The 22,698-nt window shown below is 39.6% G+C and overlaps 1 protein-coding gene across 13 annotated transcripts in view; it reads right to left on the bottom strand.

Moving 5' to 3' along the window:
* Positions 1-22,698, bottom strand: part of AFG1L (AFG1 like ATPase) — a 218,242-nt gene that overhangs the window by 63,392 nt on the left and 132,152 nt on the right. For 9 of the 13 annotated variants that reach the window (XR_012433331.1, XM_065543205.2, XM_005551531.5 and 6 more), the window contains one exon: positions 7,179-7,261. The exons of the other annotated variants lie outside the window; for them this stretch is intronic. Coding sequence is in view for 8 of the 9 variants with exons in the window: in XM_065543205.2 (XP_065399277.1) it covers positions 7,179-7,261 (83 nt within the window). In the remaining variant the exon portion in view is untranslated. The remainder of the gene's footprint in view (positions 1-7,178; positions 7,262-22,698) is intronic. 13 annotated transcript variants of the gene reach the window in all.

Here is a 22,698-nt window from a genome sequence, read left to right as displayed (position 1 = left end):
AAATCAGCACAACAAAAGCAGTTTCGCTGGGAAGATCAGTAGACTTATAACTGCAGTAAGCATGATCAGAAAAAAAAAGAGAAGGATATCTTTTTAAAAATCTTTTGATTATGAAAAATTTTACACATTAAACACATGTGAAGAGAATAGTACTATTAAAATCTCAATGTAATAATCACCCACTCAACGCATGGCATGGTCAATCTTGTTTCCTCTATACCTCCCCTCAATTCCCCTACACTGGATTATTTTGAAGCAAATCCTAGACATTGTATTATTTCATCTGTAAATATTTTCATTTACGATTACTTCTTAAGTAGAAAAACCTAAATGTTCTTCTGTGCCATGATGCTAAGAAGTAAAACATAGTCTGTAAACATCAAAAATATCCCAAATATCTTCATCCCTTCCCCAGACTGAGGAGTTAGCCAGACAACAGTCAGAACCTCAAGAAAGTAGACAGTTTATTTGATTGCCAGAGACAGAAATTCTATGTCTTGCTCTTTGAGAAACAGACTTCAGGGCCAGGCGCGGGGGCTCACTCCTGTAATCCAGCACTTTGGGAGGCTGAGGCGGGCGGACTGCTTGAGGTCAGGAGTTTGAAACCACCTGGCCAACATGGTGAGACCCCAGCTCTACTAAAAATACAAAAATTAGCTGGGCATGGTGGCATGTGCCTGTAATCCCAGCTACTCGGGAGGCTGAGGCACGAGAATCGCTCAAACCTGGGAGGCAGAGGTTCCAGTGAGTCAAGATCACGCCACGGCACTCCAGCCTGGGCAACAGAGTGAGATCCTGTCTCTATAATAACAATAAAAAAAAGAACAGACTTCAGGAAGGCCTAGTGACTGGTGTTGCTGAAGGATGGGAAACTGACCTTTGATTTACACTGACAATAAACATTCAGTTACGGCTTAGGGTTTGCACCTGGTAATTGTACCTGGCAAGCAGGCAGGCACATAGCCGGAGTCTCCACAGCAATCGAGACTTACCAGAAGGGTGTAAACCCACTCACCTAAGAATGACAAAGGTGATAAGGTGATCTAATGGGACCCTTATCTTGATCAGGTGCTCATTGTCACCTAATGGGCCCTCAAAGGCCAGAAAAACTTAAAGCTTCAATTGGGAATATGCTCTATTATCTTCTGTTTTGTGCAAGTGTCTCCATGTGGATACATTTCTGCAACCTTGACTACTAAACAAATTTTATAGTCTTAAACCGTGTAGTATTTCTCCATTGATACCATCACTATTCCATTGTGACACGATGCAGACTAGTGTGAGAAGTAGAAATGATATGAATATAATGGAGTCTAAAAGACACATGAGAGAATTTAAGGAGCTGGAGGAGGAGTAGAGCTGGCTCATATTTGGTGTAAGACCATAACATTTTTGTTGTAGAGGATGAGATAAATTATTTCAATGGGGTGTGCATACTGCCTGCTACAGGACTCTGGGCAGTCTAGCACAACATATTGAAACAAATTACAGCCTAAACGGAAGGGGGCCAGACTTAACCATTTTCAAGTTGCTTGCACTGGTAAATGTTTCAGAGGTTCTTCAATGGGAATTGAAATGGGAAATGACTGGGCTAGCTGTCTAACTGGTAAGAAAAACTGAGACTGAAACTGCAGATTCCAATGTCTAGGAGAGAACTGTAATGGTAATGATGGGTGATGAAGAGAAGGTACCAAGCTGTCCTAGTGTTATGCCCAGACAGTTTATTCCCCGAAGAAGACCACCAGAGTCCAGAGTCAAAGCTAAGCAGCAAGGATCTTTATTACAGGTTCGAACCTGGAACTCTCCCTCGCTCGTGAAACGAGACGGGCAGGAGAGCTCCCCCACTGAGCTCCGAGCAGTGTTATATAGTCTAAGAAAAGTGGGCATAGAGTTATTATACAAATCAGATATATGATTGGCTAGTGTTTGAACAAGGCGATTTGGCTAACTATGATTGGTTCCCGCCATTTCTGATATTTTGGTTCGAACTTTGAGGCGGGAGAGCAGGTTTATGGCAGCAAGAGTTTATCTTACTTAAACACGTCTTGTGACCTTGCCTCAGAACTTACAAAATATCTGGTATGTGCAAAACAAAATCTCTGGTACGTGCAGAAAACCAGGTACTCACAGAACTTACGAAATCTCTGGTATGTGCAAAGATTAGAGAGCAGAACAAGGGTGTAGCGGGTGGGGGGCGGGTACACATCTATCTTTGTGTCCTTTCACTAGACACTCCACTAAACCAGAAGGTAGCAACCTTAGAGGCAGAAGCTGGGTCTCAGCCAAAGTTTAGGTATGGGAAGATGTGACAAGCTAAGAAATATTTTTAAGTTTCATTAATCTGATTCTCACAGTTGAAAGCAGAGGAGTGTTTGTAAATAATATCACAGGCAAGAAACATGAAGTTTTTAGTTATGGGGAAGTATGTTTTAACACATATAAGCTTCAGCCTTAGTTTTCACAGACCTTTCTTCTGAAACAAAGCTATAACCTTGAAGCCGTGTGTCTTTTTGTCAGCTAATTGTTATTCTTTTTAAAACTGGTGTTCAAAGTTATATTCTCCAAAATGATTTTCTATTTGGAACAGATATTTCCCAAGTGGAAAACTAAGAGTGCTTGAGACATAAAACTTCCACTAGTAAAAGTACGTAAGAAAAAACTTTTTTTTTTTTTTGAAATCTGTTCAAAACATGGGTAAATACATTATATTAGCCAAGTACAAATATGTGAATATTTGAGCTGTGTCTAAAAAGTCATAAATTAGATTTTTCACCATTTTCAGGATGATCCAAAATCCCCATATACATGAAAATGAAATGGTCTTGAGACAATTTAAGTTTTAAACAACTGAACAATGTGCTTCAGATGTAGTTCTGTTGAAGTGGTGGATGACTTCAGTGGACAGGAGCCAACTGAAACAAAGGGAGGAAGCCTGGTTATTTAAGGTCTAATGTCAGGTAAATGCCCCCTGTTGGGAGAGACAAGCCCCTCCATGGGTCTCTCCTTCACATCTCGCTGAGTATGCCAAGAACGCGAGGCCCTAACCATTTCTCAAGGTTGTGCGTGTAGTGAGCAACCTTGAAAGATGAGACAATATCTCCCTTGAGACAAAAAGCAGACTTGCTTATGCTGGCTATAAGATGGCAGATTCCACAAGCTCAGAGTTCTTTTCCTGTAACACAATTTACTGCCTGTTGCAGGAATTATCTAGGCCCTCAGCAAAACACCCTCCCCTCCACTCCATGGGGCTAAGGAGCAAGGAGGGAACTGACACAACATGCTAATGCTCATGCTGCTCTCTGTGCCAAAGCTAATAAGATCCTGTGTCTCTGACCCAGGTCGGTCTCTGTTGTCTTCTGACAGCACTTACGAAATAATAAAAGGCAAACCTATTTTAGGTTTAGGCTCGTAAGTGGGGTAAAATAAAATCCCAGGACCAATGCCCGCCCCCACCCCTTTTGGTTCAGTTTAAAACTTCTCTTCAGGTTATGGCATCTGTGTGAAGGGCAGAGTGTTTGTATGTGAGTATGGAAAGATAGAGTGTTTGAAAAGAACCCCTGCTTCAATAGACTTAGTAGAGAAAAGAACCTATAGGACTCAGCCTTGGAATAAAAAAGAGACAGCAAGGGTGAGTCCAAGGTGATGTGAACTCCTCTCCCCAGGAAACCAGTAACGCTTCACAATAGGGACAGCAAAATGGCCTGGGGCAGCATACCATGGACCCTTCAGCAATGGTGCTTCCTGTTTAAAAAGATACGCATATATAAAACAATAACCTCTAGTATTATCAGCCCCCAAACAGAGAGCTAATCTGAAGCAGTTAAATTCTCTATAAGCATGAGATGGGGTCACCCTTGATCAGTACCAGGCGATTCAAAATAGATGACTGTCCAAGCCTCCATCCAGATGCAAATGGAAGCCCAGTGCTTGATTGATCTGTCTGGACTTCAGCATGGGGACTTTACTGAGTGCTATTCACCAAGCAACTAGAAAAGAAACAAACTGGCTGGGCGTGGTAGCTCACGCCTGTAATCCCAGCACTTCGGGAGGCTGAGGCAGGTGGATCACCTAAGGTCAGGAGTTTGAGACCAGCTGCGCAAACATGGCAAAACCCCGTCTCTACTAAAAATACAAAAATTAGCTGAGTGTAGTGGCGTGTGCCTGTAATCCCAGCTACTCAGGAGGCTGAGGCAGAAGAATCGCTTAAACCTGGGAGGCAGAGGTTGCCGTGAGCCGAGATCCCACCACTGCACTCCAGCCCTCCAGTGACAGAGCAAGACTCTGTGCCTCCCACAAAAAAAAAGGGGGGGAAAAAAAAAGAAACAAACTATGCTCATCTCTGGAGTGATCATACGTTTAGCACAGAATAAAAAATTGGACAAGCATGGGGTGTTTCAGTCTATGCAAAAGTTTGGGTATTTGCACTCAAGGTCTCTGTCAATATTACGAACTACAGAAATTGCTCCATGTCAACTTTTTGGGTAGTTTTAGAAATCTGTGGTAATTCTTGATATTATTTAGATTGTATTTTGGATATCTTTAATTGGCTTTGGGAAATTAGACTAATAAAATACTGAGTTGATGAATATTAATACTTCTGTTTTGTTAAAGATCTTATGTGGGATTCTACTTGTATGAAATTCTGAGATAGCGCTTGGTGTTCCCCTAGAAGGAAGCTAAAATTTTGTTTTTTGTGTTTTTGTTTGTTTGTTTGTTTGTTTTCAGGCAGTTGGGGCTCCAGTGAAACTGACAAGGGGGTAGTCTGGACTTGCATATTCAGGAATCAATTCCAGATGTCTGGCCAGATGGTAATAAAGAGAAACACATGCTTTAATAGGGCAATATATAGCATAGCATATTAAAGTCTGTTACAGGGTAAAGTTAGTAAGTTTTTCGGCAAGAACAAGATGAAAAGAAACCTAATTAAATCAAATGTTAATATAACCTCAGAAAATCTTCATGAGAGAAGTTCTACCCAAGTCCTCATGTGAAACAATATAATGCACATCTCTAGCATCCTGTCTTAGTAACTCATATTACTTTCCCACTTCTGAGATGATTTTAATTGCTCATTCTCCTCAGGGATACTTACATATCTGCCTTCTCCTCTGACTGAGGGATGCCCCCAGGCTTTCTATTCTTGACTATGGTCAAGCCCTTTGGATGTTAAATTCCAGAACAAATTTATCTTCCTTGAGGATTAAATGAATTTATAGATACATAGATAGATAGATAATAGACATATACCACCTATATATATCTATATAAGTGTGTGTGTGTGTGTGTATATATATATATATAATATATATATATTTTTTTGAAACAGGGTCTTGCTCTGTTGCCAGGCTGAAGTACAGTGGTGTGATCATGGCTCACTGCAGCCTCCACCTTCCAGGCTCAAGTGATCCTCCCATCTCAGCCTCCCAAGTAGCTGGGACTACAGGCAGGTGCCACCACACCCGCTATTTTTTAAATTTTTTGTAAAGACAGGGGGGTCTCCCTATGTTGCCCAGGCTGGTTTCAAACTCCTGGGCTCACGTGATCCTCCCACCTCAGCCTCCCAAAGTGCTTGGCTAGGCATGAGCCATTGTGCCTGGCCTTTGAATTTATATACTTTTCAGGAAAGCTGGTCCAGAGTTTCCTGGTAGGTCTGGTCCTTTGTAGGTCTGGTTTCCTGGACTCTGGAAACCCTGTTAGTGTTAGTTTTCCTCTAGCATATTTTTAAAGATCAAAACTGAACTTCGCTGGGTTAGAATATTATTACTTTTATCAGGAAAAGGAAGGGGTAACACAGGGTAAGTCAGAGACAAAAAATGGCTATGCTCCAAGCAAAAGTAGCCCTTTCACCTCCAGTAACTTCCAAGACCTCTTCGGCACTATGAAACAAATTTCATAATTTAGACTCAGACTACCACCTTTATTTAAGGAACTTCCCATAAGGAAAATATTTTTATTCTTCCACATGAGGATACACTTTTTGAAAAAAACAGAGAACAACAATTACCTCCTTTAAAAAAAGAATAAAGAGAATAATAATAAATTAATGCATTGGTACCATACATCTGGAATATCAAGACATAGGTAGCAAAAACTCAGGGAAAGGCTGTGAATATCAGAAAAATAAAATATCCAGTAAACACAAACATAAAAGAAACTGGGAAGAAAAAGTCCAAGTTAAAGCAGAAAAATGTGCTATATGAATTTTTTAAAATTATAAAGTACTTTAAAGACAAAGTACTTGAGGATAGATGAAGAACCTCCTATAATAATCATCAGGATCTGAATAATAAACTAAAATAGTCCCCTTGGTACACTGTAAAGTATGCAATTTTAATTATGTGATTTTTCTAGCTAATTTCTGCTTCAAAAACAGTAAAGTACTTCTGCTTACAAGGTGGCAGAGACAAGAACTTTTCTCAACCTCTCAAATGCACGTTGTCATCAAAATTTAAATTACCAGAAACATGCCTTTTAGTTAAATTACAATTAGTCCTTAGACAAATCTATTTACTGAGAATTTGCTATGTGCCCAACACTGTTGGCATATACTAAACAAGTTTGCTTTTGTAAAGCACTTTTTCCTTTTCAGGTTCTCACAAAGGACATTTTAAAACAAACTATATTTGTTTTTCAGTATTAACTGCACATGCTGAATACATCTATTATTATAAATTGCTCCTACTCAGGAGCATCTTAGCTTTTAAAAGACAAAAATATATCCAGTTGTATTTGTGTATATATATTTTATATCAGTTATATATGGAAGTCAATCAACAATGATAAATACAAACAGATTGACAAATAAAACAACAATTTTTGGGGGAATGGAAATGGCACATTTGTCAGATGATATCCACAAATAATTAATTACTTCACACATTAAAGATATTCTCATAATAGTAGAGTCTCTTATAAAAGGATACTCATTACATTCTAACCATCTGTCATCATTCCTCCCCAAAAAACTAATTAGGGTTTTATCCAATCACACATTATAAATGATGCAAATATGGATGGTAAAGACATGGGTTGAAGAAGTTAACATGAAAACATTTGCAGTTTAAAAATCGTGGGCTTCAGAACCAGCCTTTCACGTTCCAATAATTAAACTGTTTATTTTTATCATCTTTTTCTGATTAACGATTAGATACTAAACTTCAAAAATTAAAAACACTTACAGGTAGTAGAGTTTTCCTGCAGCAGGAAGTTCCCTTTTCCGGTAATCTATCCCAGAATCTAGCTGGACTGTATTACAATATTCCTATGATCCAAACAAATAAAGTGTCTTTTTAAACAAGTAGTGGCTCAGAATTACAATACTTCCCTTATACTATACATTTTTTAAATTTTTCAAATGTTTGCTCAAAAAATAGTATAATGAGATGACATGAAAACAACAGAACTCATGCAAGATTCATAAAACTAAAGTTGCAATATTAAATATATCAAGCCACTGAAATACCAGTTTAAAAAAATTAAAATTTGCATCATGTTTTCTGAAACATTGCCCAAAAAGTGCTGTCAGCAAATTCCCCAAATAACTTCATTTGGGTTTTTTTAAAAGCCCAATTTCTAATACCCTGGAGTGAGAAACTAGAGGCTACCAGAAAGAATAACTCATGGGTTTTAGGCACCACAGTGGGGGAGAGGCAGCATCAGAGAGCTGGGACTGGACATGGTGGCTCATGCCTGTAATTCCAGCACTTTGGAATCTAACTAGAGGCTAGATGGGCAGATTGTGTTTGTCCAGGAGTTTGAGACCAGCCTGGGCAACATAGCAAAACCCATCTCTACCAAAAACACAAAAATTAGCTGGGCGTGGTGACATACGGCCTGTAGTCTCAGCTACTTGGCTGGCTGAGATGCAAGGATTGCTTGAGCCTGGGAGGTGGAGGTTGCAATGAGCTATGATCATGCCGCTGCACTCCAGCCTGGGCAACAGAGCAAGACCTTGTCGAAAGACAGAGAGAGAGAGAGAAAGAAAGAGAAAGAGAGAGAGAGAGAGTTGGGCCAGAACGTTAGTGTCCACATTTTAAACCAAATGACCAAACTAGAATGATGTTGTAGGTATGCCCATCCTTCGCTTCTAAATGGCTGCCACTGCCCTTGTCTCCCTTTTAGTTTCCTCTCTAGCCATCAACATTTCAGTGCACTTTCCTGCTGTGGATGCCTGCCTCCTTTCAACCCGAGTTACCCTGTGGCATTAATGTCCTTCTCTTCTCCCAAGTGCTCCTTTCTTTCCACTCCCCCAGGGTGCATATGTGTACACCAGCACATATACCACACACATACACATACCCCCCAAATTCTTACTTTGAGGGCAAATGTACTTTTGCAACACCTATCTTCTTGGTCAGTTGGATTTTGGGGGCCATGAGAGGAATATATGTAGGGGTGTGTGTGTGTGTTTGTGTGTGTGTGTGTGTGTATCTCCACATAGATAGAGGCATATTCATTTTATTGTGTTTCCCTTTATTGTGCTTCTCGCATTTTTTACAAAGTGAAGGTTTGTGGCAACCCTGCATTGAGAAGTCTATTGGCCTCAATTTTCCAACAGCAGGTGCTCACTTTGTGTCTCTGTGTCACATTTTGGTAATTCTTGCAATAGTTCAAACTTTAAAAAATTATATCTGTCATTAATTATATGATCAGTGATCACATATTAATTATGTGATCAGTGATCTTTGATGCTATTACTGTAATTGTTTTAGGGCACCACAAACTGCATCCTTAGAAGAGGGTGAACTTAATTTATACATGCTGTTTGCATTCTGACTGCTACACCAACTGGCTGTTTCTCTCTCTCTCTCTCTCTTTCCTTAGGTGTCCCTATTCTCTGGGACACAAGAATATTGAAATTACGTCGATTAATAGCCCTACAATGAATTCTAAGTGTTCGGGTGAAAGGAAGAGTCACACATCTCTCACTCTCAATCAAAAGCTAGAAATGATTAAGCTTAATGAGGAAGGTATGACAAAAGCCACAGGCCTCTTGCACCAAAACAGACAAAAACCTAGGCCTCTTGCACCAAACAGTTAGCCGAGTTGTGATTGCAAAGGAAAAGTTCTTGAAGGAAATGAAAAGTGCTACTCCAGTGAACACATGAACCATAAGAAAGCGAAACAGCCTTATTATTGATATGGATAAAAGTTTGAGTGATCTGGATAGAAGATCAAAACAGCCACAACGTTCCCTTAAGCCAAAGCCTAATCCAGAGAAATGTCCTAACTCCATTCAATTCTATGAAGGTTGAGAGAGGTGAGGAAGCTGCAGAAGAAAAGCCGGAAGCTAGCAGAGGTTGGTTCATGAGGTTTCAATAAATAAGCCATCTCTATAACATAAAAGTGCAAGGTAAAGCAGCAAGTGCTGATGCAGAAGGTGCAGCAAGGTATCCGGAAGGCTTAGTTAAGATCATTGATGAAGGTGACTACACTAAACAACAGATTTTCACTGGAGATGAAACAGCCTTCTACTGGAAGAAGATGCCAACGAGGACTTTCATAGCTAGAAAGGAGAAGTCAATGCATGGCTTCAAAGCTTCAAAGGACATGCAACTGGTGACTTGATGTTGAAGCCAATGTTCATTTACCAATCTGAAAATCCTAGGGCCCTTAAGAATTATGCTACATCTACTCTGCCTGTGCTTTATAAATGAAACAACAAAGCCCTTGGATGGCAGCACCTCTGTTTACAAAATTTTTTTTTTTTTGTTTGTTTTTGAGACGGAGTCTCGCTCTGTCACCCAGGCTGGAGTGCGGTGGCCGGATCTCAGCTCACTGCAAGCTCCGCCTCCCGGGTTCACGCCATTCTCCTGCCTCAGCCTCCCGAGTAGCTGGGACTACAGGCACCCGCCACCTCGCCCGGCTAGTTTTTTGTATTTTTTAGTAGAGACGGGGTTTCACCGTGTTAGCCAGGATGGTCTCGATCTCCTGACCTCGTGATCCGCCCGTCTCGGCCTCCCAAAGTGCTGGGATTACAGGCGTGAGCCACCGCGCCCGGCCTGTTTACAAAATATTTTAAGCCTACTGTTCAGAGCCACTGCTTAGAAGAATGATTATTTTCAAAAGATTACTGCTCATGACAATCCACTTGGTCATCAAAGAGCTCTGATGGAAGAGCATGAGATAAATGTTGTTTCCCTGCCTACTAACATAACACCCATTCTGCAGCCCATGAATCAAGAAGTAATTTCAACTTACAAGTCTTATTATTTAAGAAATACATTTTGTAAGGCTATATCTGCCATAAATATCTTTTGTGAAAGGAAGAGTCAATCTATATAGCAACCTTCAACATTATCTTAAGAAACTGCCACAGCCACTCCAACCTTTGGCAGCCACCCTCCTGATTAGGCAGCAGCCGTCAACATCAAGGCAAGACCAGCAAAAAGATGACCACTCACTGAAGTTTCAGATGATTATTGGCATTTTTAGCAATAAAGTATTTATATTAAGGTATGTATTTTTTTAGACATAATACTATTGCACACTTAATAGACTATAGTATAGTATAAATATAACTTTTATATGCACTGGGAAGCCAAAAGCTTCTTACAACTCATTTTATTGCAATACTGTTGTATTGCAGTAGCCCAGAACCAAACCTTTGATATCTCTAAGGTATGCCTGTGCAGATATAGATGGATGGATGGATAGATAGATAGATAGATAGATAGATAGATAGATAGATAGGGAGATATTCACTTCAGTAGAAGAATGGTGACCAAGGGATTTCAGGACAAGTCAAGAAACAATTATAGGCTGACATTTTGTTTGCATTCAAAATGAAAATTGTCTTAATAACAATTCATGGGAAAAATATATTTTAACAGTATCACTACTTTTACTAATGAAAAAATTCATTTTTTTTTTTTAAGACAGAGTCTTATTCTGTTGCCCAGGCTGGAGTACAGTGGCGTGATCTCAGCTCACTGAAACCTTCTCCTCTTAGGTTCAAACAATTTTCGTGCCTCAGCCTCCCAAGTAGCTGGGACTACAGGCATGTGTTACCATGCCCGGGTAAGTTTTGTATTTTTAGTGGAGATGGAGTTTCTCCCTGTTGGCCAAGCTGGTCTCGAACTCCTGGCCTCAAGTGATCTGCTCGCCTCAACCTCCCAAAGTGCTGGGATTACAGGCATGAGCTACCATGTCCAGTCAAAAACTGCATTTTTCAAACCTTTGGAACCAAGGTAATTGTGGTGGGTTTTAAGACTTGTACATTGTAAAATAATCTCTCCATCTCAACATGTTCTTCTTACAATGTGATGCTGATATTCCAGTTATCAAGAAATTAAGTCTATGTCCCACCCCCAGCTGTTCTAGCTGTAGCTACTATCTTACTGAAGGAGCCAGTATTGCCAGCTGAGCCTTCACCAAATCCCTGACCCACAGAAACCAGGAGAGAATAAAGTAATGTTTTTTAAGACTCTTTTATAGTCATTTTACAATAATTTGTTATGCAGCGAGAGACAATCAGAACAGCAATATCTGGGCACACTTGAGAAGTAGCAATGTTCTTACTCCCTGAAAGTGCATCCTGGGTTGTACGGTTACACAAGGGCTGAGAGCTGTTTATCATCTGCATCCAGGGCATAGATTGCATTTCCCCTCCTCTTATGCTGAAGCTGCTAAGGGGCTCAGGAGAGTCAAACAGGTGACCAATAATCCCCTGGAAATGAGGGGTTTCCTGAAGACTAAGGGGGGTTTCTGGATATAGAACTTTCAGTGCTAACACTAGGACAACCCTAGACAATCTGGGATGGTTGGTTAACCTGAGTGAAGACCCAGAAGATTGGGTTGTGGCTAGTGTAGGTACAGCATTTTGATTATGTATCAGCAATTCTGAATTTGATTAACATGAAATAACACCCAAGAAGCTGGTCCTCTAGGGAGGCCTACAAACCTAGGCTTTTGAACTAACATTTGAAGAACAGCCCTGAAAAACTAGCCAAAGTCATGGCTCTCTGCAATGCTGGCATGAGCAACCTGTTGGCATCTCCATACAGATATCCCTAGCTCATCATTCCAATTGTCCAAATCCAACTCCCCAGGCCTCTCCTTCAGGACCTGGGCCCTATAACCAATCCCACCAGAGGAGAATACAGCATTGCCCAAATACATGCATTCCACTCTCTCCTTGCCTCAAGATGTCCTGTTTTATATATATACTATATTACTTCTTGAGAAGAAGAGAGATATATGACTATCCTAGGTGACACTTGAGGCAGCTTCTTATTGGTTGGAATGCTTGCTTTGGAACTCTGATGTCATTTTCTTGATGTCATAAATGTGAACATTTTCTTGATGTCATAAATATGAAAAAATAGATACTTTCTTTCCCTTGTTCCTGCTATAATTGTGAGAGCTCAGTCACCCAGTTAAAAAAAAAAAAAGAAGAAGGAAAAATGTCCTTATGTAGGGAACATGTCTTACTCAATCTCCCTGAGAAAAACCTGCCCTACTATGGTAAGCAGTGGTCAATTTTTCATAAGGTACCTTTACTACAGACATAAAATACAGTGTCACAATACAATCATACAAATATATTTGCCAGGTTCTCTATTTCTTTTAAACTACAGTTTATCTTATATGACTCAGTATTCCTAATTTAGTCAAAAAGTTTTCTTATTTTTGCTATTAAAAAATAAGGCTGATGAAAGTTATACAGCTTCAATTTCTCTTTCTGGGTAACTAACTTCTCGATCATATGAGTGATTAAGACCTACCAAATGATTGCATTTGTACATTCACTAATCACCACTGAGGAATACCTAATCAGCAGCAAAAGAACTATTACCAAAGTCCTTAGATGTTAGCATTTAATTGTCTGAAAAATACTAACACTCAGTTTTTTTTTATATATATATATATATATTTTTTTTTAAATAAACCTCAAATTTTCAGATTTCATTCACTTACACTAGATTCTCCAAAGCTCTATGCAGAAGGGTGGAGGAGGGGGAAGTTAAGCTGCAAGTTGACAGTGAATCTAGTCAAAAGAGCATGATCTCTAAGTAATTTCCTAAATTTCCAGTGATATTTACAAGGCCTGTGACCTCTTATCACCATCCAATTCTAATACATAACACTAATCAGCCAGCAAACAAAATTTATTTTAAAATAGTTTGCATATTTATATATATACAAAGGACAAATACAATTACACAATCTAAAAAAAATGCAATTAGAAAACTTGGGGAGGAAAAGGAGGGAGGTTAACACACCCTTATGAGCATACTCATGTGTCAAAGGCCTTTGAGTTTGGAAAGAAAATTGTCTGACTAAAAGAACTGTATTAAAGTAGTTTATATTGTCCCCAAAATCTATTGTGTATATTTTTAGCAATCCTGAATAATACCATTAGAAAAACAGCCATCTCACAAAATAACTTTATATAGCTTCTACTCCATCCCAGTTGGAACAAAGAATAAAGACATTGTGGAGAAAATCTTTTAAAACTATAACATACTAACCTCTTAAGCAAAGATTGAAATAATAAACACAGATTTGCCCACCTTAGCATTTTTAATCATAAAAGCAATTTCACTTATCATAGAAATTTGGAACATGAGGAAAAAATTCCAACTGCATAAATCAAACTTCTATCCCTTACCTAAGTGACTATATTAAATGGGCATTTAAAGAATCAAAAGTATTAGTGTTTTTCTTGATAACAGTCAACTAATTTATTTTATAAATTTTTAATGAGTAAACAATAAAAAGAAAAAATGATTGAGACTTTTTCTTTTTCTTTCTTTCTTTTTTTTTTTTTTTTTGAGATGGAGTCTCGCTCTGTTGTGCAGGCTGGAGTGCAGTGGCATGATCTCAGCTCACTGCAACCTCCACCTCCTGGGTTCAAGCAATTCTCCCTGCCTTAGCCTCCCAAGTAGCTGGGATTATAGGTGTCCACCACCATGCCCGGCTAATTTTTGTATTTTTTAGTAGAGACAGGGTTTCACCATGTTGGCCAGGCTGGTCTTGAATGCCTGCCTCGGCCTCCCAAATTGCTAGGATTACAGGCGTGAGCCACCACACCCAGTCGAGACTTTTTCTTATTCCAGGAAATAAAATTTTAAATAACTAAGATATATCATTTTACTTGATTATTTAAGAAACGTATCCTTTTTAGGTCGGGTGCAGTGGCTCACGCCCATAATCCCAGCACTTTGGGAGGCTGAGGCAGGCAGATCACCTGAGGTCAGGAGTTTGAGACCAGCCTGCCCAACATGGTGAAACCCCATCTCTACTAAAAATACAAAAATTAGTTGGGTGTGGTGGCATACACCTGTAATCCCAGCTACTCAGGAGGCTGAGGAAGGAGAATTGCTAGAACCTGGGAGGTGAGGTTGCAATGAACTGAGACTGCACCACTGCACTCCAGCCTGGGCAACAGAATGAGACTTCACCTCAAAAAATAAAAAATAAAATAAAAATGTATCTTTTTTGAACTGAAAAAGTGATCCATGCTTATTATAAAACATTCAAATGATATTAAAAGCATAACAGTATAAATGAATATCCCCTTCTCAGAAAAAAGTTTGTTTATAGCTTGTACGATTCAAGTTTTTCCTATACATATAGAGATTACAGAGGTAGACGTCTATCAGATTATATACATAGTTCTATGCTTAATTCTTTTGATATCTTAAAAGTTCTATGAGAGAAAATAAACACTTAAATACAGAAAAGCTTAATTGTATACTGCACTAACTTTTTTTTGCTAAGAATACAATTAAGGGTGGGAGACTAAGTGGAGGGTGTCTTTTTTTTTATTTTGAGGCAGCTGTACATTCTAAGACAGCTGTTTGAGTCATATTTAAAGTAATCATGTACTACTACTTCTAAGCTTAAACAATGGTAGATAAGAAAATTCAATATATAAGCTGCTCCATATTTTAAGGTTTTCATAATTTAAGTATAACTTAATACAGGAATTATAAGTGTCCGGCTCACTCATGAAACAGAATATCACCAGCATCTCTGAAGCCCCCCTAATATCACCTTCTACTCCCCAGAGGTAACTACTATTCTGATTCTAGCACCACAGAATTTTGCCTGTTTCTGGAGCTTTCCATAAGTGAAATCATAAAGTATGTATTCTTTTATGATGGGGTTCTTTTATGTCTGTGAGATTCTTCCATCTACATGGAAGATCAGGATGATACTAAAGGTGTTTCATATATTTCATAAAATATGCCACACTGTTTTATATCACAAAAATGTGCACTTATGGTTTAACAAGTTCCCTCCAAATTTAATACTTATTTTGGATCAACCTAACAAACATAATTGAATACTACGGGCTGGGCACTTCCCTCGTTACTAGAGATATAATGATGAATTAGATACAGCTTTTGCTCTGACAGTCTGGTAGTAATCAGCTATTTGTTCAAGTTATCATTTTCTTCTCTCAATCATAGACATAATTTTTCAAGTTGATAAATTGAGAAGTCCTCTGCCAATTGTCATGCTGTGTGATTTTAGCCTGTTATGTAACCTCTCCAGATGTCAGTTTTCTCCTCTATAAAATAAAGGAATTGATTATGATCCCTTTAAGCTCTAAAATTAACATTATTGCTGAAGTTCTCTCACTTCAGGGCTCTTCAGGGCTGAGTTCTTCCTTGGGCTTACCTCATTTTAGAGCAGACCGCAAGGCCTGAGTCTACCTCAAGCTGTATCAGCCTCCTTTGCTTTCTTGATCATCTCATATCCCAAAGTAAATCAAAAACATCTTTTTCCATATCGCCCCACTCCTCCTTCCCTAGCTACCCTACTTGTCTCACACTTCAAATACCCATACCCAATTAACTTATTAGGTAAGGTCTGTATCCCTTCTTTTTATCAAGCAGTTTCAGAATTTCTTTCTCCTTCCAAAAAGTAGGAAGGGGGATATTTAAGCATCATAAAGTGCTTATCATGTGCTTCAGATGTGCTAGGCAACTGACTTGGCTTTATCTCTTATCTTCCTCATAATATCCATCCCCAGGGCAAGGAAGTACTTTTTTAAATCCCCATTTTACAGTTGAGGAAACACAGGATCAGAAAGGTAACTTTTAAAAAAAAGTACTATTATGGGCTTAACTGCATCTCCCCAAAATTCATGTTGAACCTCTAACCCTCAGTACCTCAGAATGTGACTGTATTTGGAGACAGAGCCTTTAATTCAGTTAAAATGAAGTCTGACTGGTATCCTCATGAGAAGAGGAAATGTGGACATGTGGATACAGTTATGTGTGTACCCCACAGAAAGGCCGTGTGAAAACACAGCAAGAAGATGGTCACCTGCAAGTCATGGAGAGAGGCCTCAGGAGAGACCAAACCTGCCAACACCTTTGTCCTTCTAGCCACCAGAACCCTGAGAAAGTGAATTTCCGTGGTTTAAGTCATCCAGTCTGTTGAATTTTGTTTTAGCAGTTCTAATAAACCAATACGATCACCAATATGCTACCTTGCTCCAGTAATAAGCATAGAGAAAGGCATTTCGTAAAAGTAAAAAAAGAAAGAATAATTGCAAGATTCAAAAAAAGCAAGCAAGCAAGCCAGGACAGAAGCTGAAAGCACACCTCCATACACTTCCTTGTGAGGTGAGTCACAATCTGACTCTTTCTGCAGCCACAGCCAGAAGAAAGCATCACAGTACATTCACAATTCACAGTGCATCCAGAAAGAGGCCACACAGTTTGTAGGTGGCTGAGCTGTGATTTGACCAGGGCAATCTCTGCCTCCATTAAATCCATAGTCCTCCCACTATGTCACACTGATTTATTCAACAGTAGCCACAGGATCATTTTTCTTTAGTCTTACACAACTTATGTAATTCATATTTGCTCCTCTACCTCTCCCTCCCATTTCAAATTAATTACCTCTGCACAGTGTAAATATGCTAATTACTCTTCTGGGGGGCCATATGATTCTATATGATTTCCTTTAGGTATTTAGTCCAAAACCATGTATGAGATAAATGTACCATATTAAAGTCTATACTATAATGGGTTATATTACAGTAAATTTCCATCACATAGGACATTTTCTATGTTTATCTAAAATGTCTGCTCCACTCATAGTCCACTGTTCCTATGGCTTTCATTTGATCATCTAAACCAAGGACGTCAGTCTTTGAAAGGAAACTCCAAGAGAGCAGGACTGCCTCTTAATCCTGCACAGCACCATATACTCACAGACCCTTCAAAGCAGAAGGGAGTCTAACAAGGATGATGATTTCCTCTCTCTCTCTCAGAGGTGCAAAAATGAAAAGTATAAAGTAATCTCTGACAATCACTCTCTTCCACAAAATACACATGATAATTCCTCTCACATTTTAATAGGTCCCATAATAAGACCTGGCATAAAGTTGCTAAGGGAATTTGAGGTGTAAATAAATGAGTCCATCATTATCATCAGCATCATCTGCTATGGTCTAAATATTTCTGTCCCCCCAGAATTCATATGTTGAAACCTAATCTCCAGTGAGATATTAGGAGATAGGGCCTTTGGGAGGTGATTAAGTCCTGAGGACAGATCCCTCATGAATGGGATTACTGCCTCTATAAAAACAAAAAGGCTGAGTGAGCTTGTTTTTCCCTTCCTTCCATGATGTGAGGACACAGCTAGAAGGTAGCATCTTGGAATCAGAAAGGGAGTCCTCATCCAATGCCAGATCTGCTGGTGCCCTCATGTTAGACTTCTCAGCCTGGACTGAGATGCCATGGTAACAGCAAACACTGGTATAAGGGCTTACCATGTGTCAGGGACTATTCTAAGATCCTTTTAATTCTTTCAACCACTCTATGAGGTAGAAATTATTATTATTATATTTTACAAATGGATAAAGAAACTAAAGCACAGAGAGGCTAAGTAACTTGTCCATTGTCAAACAATTGTCCAAAAGTGACAAAACTAGGATTCAAACACAGGCATTTTGGCTCTGGTGTTTCATCGTAGCCCATGATATGCTCAGGCAACTATGGTTCTTGCTTGGACGCACAAGGCAATGGAAAATTCACATGGGCTTGTTGGGAGGTTTTCACAGTACTCTGTCAGCTTGTCTCGCAAAATCCTACATCTGTTGCCCTCTGCTCCTGTGCTCACTGAGTGAGGCCCAAGCTTGCTTGCTTTCCTGAGAAGTAGCTGTGTTGCTATAAACACATTGGTTTATTTGTTTAAAACCTAATCTCAGCTGGATGCAGTGGCTCACGCCTGTAATCCCAGCACTTTGGGAGGCCAAGGCAGGCAGATCACAAGGTCAAGAGATCGAGATCATCCTGGCCAATACAGTGAAACCCCGTCTCTACTAAAAATACAAAATTAGCTGACCATTGTGGTGCGTGCCTGTAGTCCCAGCTACTCAGTAGGCTGAGGCAGGAGAATCACTTGAACCCAGGAGGTGGAGGTTGCAGTGAACCGAGATTGTGACACTGCACTCCAGCCTGGCAACAAACACAGCAAGACTCTAAAACAAAACAAAACAAAACAAAACAAAAAACCTAATCTCATACACAAATGAAATGGGGCAGCTTTCTACAGACTTTGTGTAGCTGTTATATATTACATTGCAACATAACAAAATGGGTCATTTTTCTATACTGAATGAGATTGCAGAGACAGATTTGGGTTTCAAGCCTGTAAGTTCTATGTGACCAGGATTATGTCTGTTTTGTCATCACTGTCTCTACAGCAGTTCGTATCTAGCACACAGTACATAGTAAATGCTCAGTAAATATTTATCAACTGAACAAAACATTAGCAGACACATATGTGTAAAGCTCTAGTGCAAGTTAGTATGTTAGGAACTACAGGAAGAAGCCAGCCGGTGCAGTCCCTTTCTCAAGGAGCTTTTATGACAAAATGAAGCATTCTTCCAGCTATGCTCTGCCAGTTCTAAGGTACTGAGAAAACGGCAGGATTTTGAAAAGACTGCACCCTGGAGTTCACAGCCCATCTCTACCTACTCATCATCAGGTCTCACTACCCACATCCTGAGCGCTACACACTCGAGTCTGTATCAGGAAACATCTTCTCTCCTGGCCTCAAGTGATTCTTCCACCTCAGCCTCCTGAGTAGCTGGGACAACAGGCATGTGTCATCATGCCCAGCTAATTTTTGTAATTTTTGTTGAGACAGAGTGTGGCTTTGCTGCCCAGGTTGGTCTCAAACTCCTGGCCTCAAGTGATCCTTCCATCTCAGCCTCCCAAAGTAATGGATTATAGGCATGAGCCACTGTGCCCAGCCCTCTTGTAAGTCCTAAACACTCAGGTGCTACCTTGACATTTTTGAGCCTCACAGAGCCATTCCCTGCTCTTGTCAGATACACCCAGTGGTTCCCATGCCTAGAGGTACAGTCTCCCTACCTGGCCGGTATCCTTATCGGCCAGACCAGCTGTATCCCACCTTCATCTTACTACAAAGCCTGCCTCCCATAGCCCCTTCTGGTTTATAATCGTTATGTGTATAGTGTCCCTGTCCCTCAGGGTGTGAGTTCATGTGACTAATACACTGCTGCCAATCTCGTCTGTCCAATGCTGGGCATCTTGTGCTTCGCCATCTTAATCACTATTTGGTTGGGGATCCCTCCTTTACTGACAGGGTAAATAGGAGTTGATCAGAACATCTGTCTAGCAAGGAAGACAGATGGTTAAGAATCAGAACAGGGTGTTCTGGAACACTGAACAGTAACAACTAACCCCAAAAAAGTGGCAAGTAGCCTCATTTAGCAGGTGAGGGAGAAGATGTAGGAAAGAATGTTTCAAACTCAAGAAATAACACCTATACATATATAGATGCAAATGACAGCTTAGCGAATTGGGGATCTAAAATCAGTTCAGCATACCAAGAATGCAGAGTTCAAGCATTAGGATGCTTTCAGTTGCATGTATTCTAAGAGTGGCACAAAATGGGTCTACAGAAGCTGGCAAGAGCTCAGGTCATAAAGGGCTTTAAAAGATAAATATCCTAACTCCATAAAATGGAAGTAATGTAAAGATTTAGGAAGGGATATGCAAATTAAAACCACAATGAGGTACCACATTACCCCAGCCAGAATGGCCATTACTAAAAAGTCGAAAAACAATAAATGTCAGTATAAATGTGGTAAAAAGGAAACTTTTACACACTGCTGGTGGGAATGTAAATTAGTACAACATCTATGGAAAATAACATAGAGATTTCAGAGAACTAAAAGTAGATCTACCGTTCTATCCAGCAATCCCACTACTGGGTATCTAGCCAAAGGAAAAGAAACCATTACATCAAAAAGACACCTCCATGCGTATGTTTATCGCAGCACAATTCACAATTGCAAACATGTAGAACTAACCTAAGTGCCCACTGACCAATGAGTGGATAAAGAAAATGTGGTATATATACACCATGGAATGCTACTCAGTCATTAAAAAGAATTAAATAATGTCTTTTGCAGCAACTTGGATGGAGGTAAAGGCCATTATTCTAAGTAAAGTAATGCAGGAATAGAAAACCAAATACCACATGTTCCCACTTACAAGTGGGAGCTAAGCTATCAGTATGCAAAGCATAGAGAGTAATAAAATGGACATTAGAGACTCAGAAGATGGAGTAGTTACAGAGGGTGAGTATAAAAAACTACATAGTGGATACAATGTATGCTACTCAGATGATGGGTACGCTAAAATCTCAAACTTCACCACTATACAATTCATTCATGTAACCAAAAACCACTTGTATGCCAAAAGCTATTGAAATATAAATACATAACTTTTTACAAATTTAATTTTATAATTTAATTTTTAATGTTAGCTAATACACAAGTAAAGAGCAATATGACAAAACCTAGCAAAGTTTTAAATGCAAGAGCCTTTGACCTAGAAATTCCATTTTGAGGCCGGGGGTGGTGGCTCACGCCTGTAATCCCAGCACTTTGGGAGGCCAAGGTGGGCGGATCACTTTACGTCAAGAGTTCAAGATCAGCCTTGACAACATGGTAAAACCCTGTCTCTAGTAAAAATACAAAAATTAGCCAGGAGTGGTGGCATTCGCCTGTAGTCCCAGCTACTCAGGAGGCTGAGGCAAGGGAATCACTTGAATCCAGGAGGCAGAGTTTGCAGTGAGCCAAGATTATGCCACTGCACTCCAACCTGGGTGACAGAGCAAGACTCCATCTCAAAAAACAAAACAAAAAAAATTCCATTTTGAGAAATCTAACCTACAGAAATATTGGCTCTTATGCACTAAAAATGCATTTGCAAACATATTTTTAAGGCATTATTTGAAAAGTAGAGTAAACTAAACTAGAATAAACCTAAGTATACAAAAATAGCAGATTAGTTTTAAAATAATAATGCAGGCATTTAAAACTGAGAGTGGGAGGTCAGAGAATCATATAAGGCCAGGGGTTTGAGACCAGCCTGGGCAACACAGCAACACACCATCTCTACAGAAAATAAAAAAGTTAGCCAAGTGTGTAGTCCTAGCTACTCAGAAGGCTGAGGCAGAAGGATCACTTGAGCCCGGGAGATCAAGTCTGTAGTGAGCTATGATCACACCACTGTACTCTAGCCTGGGCAATAGGGCAAGACACCATCTCCAAAAAGATAAATAAATAAAAATTTAAAATTTAAAAATTTAAAATGAGATTGAGATATATCTAATATCAGAAGATCTTTAGGATATCTCTGAGGGATAAAAGTATAACTCAGACTAAGGTATATATATATATTACCCTCATTAACTTACCCTCATTATATTTGGACATATAGAGAGATATGTATGCATATGAATGTAAAGAAAAATGCTTGAAAAGATACAAACTACATTTTTAATAGTGGCTACTCCTGGGGAGGGAAGTAGGAATGAGGTGGAGTAGAAGGTGGAGGAGGGATGGGAAGAGGGAAGAGTGGTGAATGGGGAGTTTTAATATTTAGTATATATATTTATATGATGTTGGCATTTGTTAGCCTATCGTGCATTCCTTTATCTCTTATGAAAATTTACAAAAGGAGGCCGGGCGTGATGGCTCACGCCTGTAATCCCAGTACTTTGGGAGGCCGAGGAGGGCGGATCACGAGGTCAGGAGATCAAGATCATCCTGGCTAACATGGTGAAACCCTGTCTCTACTAAAAATACAAAAAATTAGCCGGGCGTGGTGGTGGGCGCCTGTAGTCGCAGCTACTTGGGAGGCTGAGGCAGGAGAATGACGTGAACCTGGGAGGCGGAGCTTGCAGTGAGCCAAGATCGCGCCACTGCACTCCAGCCTGGGTGACAGAGCTAGACTCCGTCTCAAAAAAAAAAAAAATTTTACAAAAGGAAAGATTTTTATGTCTTATGGAAATCACAACCATTATACATTTCCAACTCTGTCATAACAAACAGAATTTTAATTAATATTCCATTCTTCTCCCACTGTTTACCTTATCCAAGAAAATCAGAGTCCTCATTCCTAGAGGGGGAAAAAAAGAAAAATAGAAGAGTGGCATACCACAGGCTGCAAAGAAGTTGAAATGGGCACCTTCTGAGAATCTTTTTTATAACTATGCTACCAAACACACAACTGCAGCTCCTGTAAGCTTTGATTTTCTCCCACAGAAAGGAACTATGCAACACAGCTTCAAGCTAATAAGAAGTTCCCACTATACATGCAGGTTTGCAAAATTAGTTTTTCAACATCCAGTAAATTTACCCACAAGATTTTTTCTTCTTCTGTACAAATAATCATAGGTAAGCAATAA

Source organism: Macaca fascicularis, chromosome 4, assembly GCF_037993035.2.
Source record: "Macaca fascicularis isolate 582-1 chromosome 4, T2T-MFA8v1.1".
Lineage (NCBI taxonomy): Eukaryota > Metazoa > Chordata > Mammalia > Primates > Cercopithecidae > Macaca > Macaca fascicularis.
This window is presented reverse-complemented; position numbering and strand designations above follow the sequence as displayed.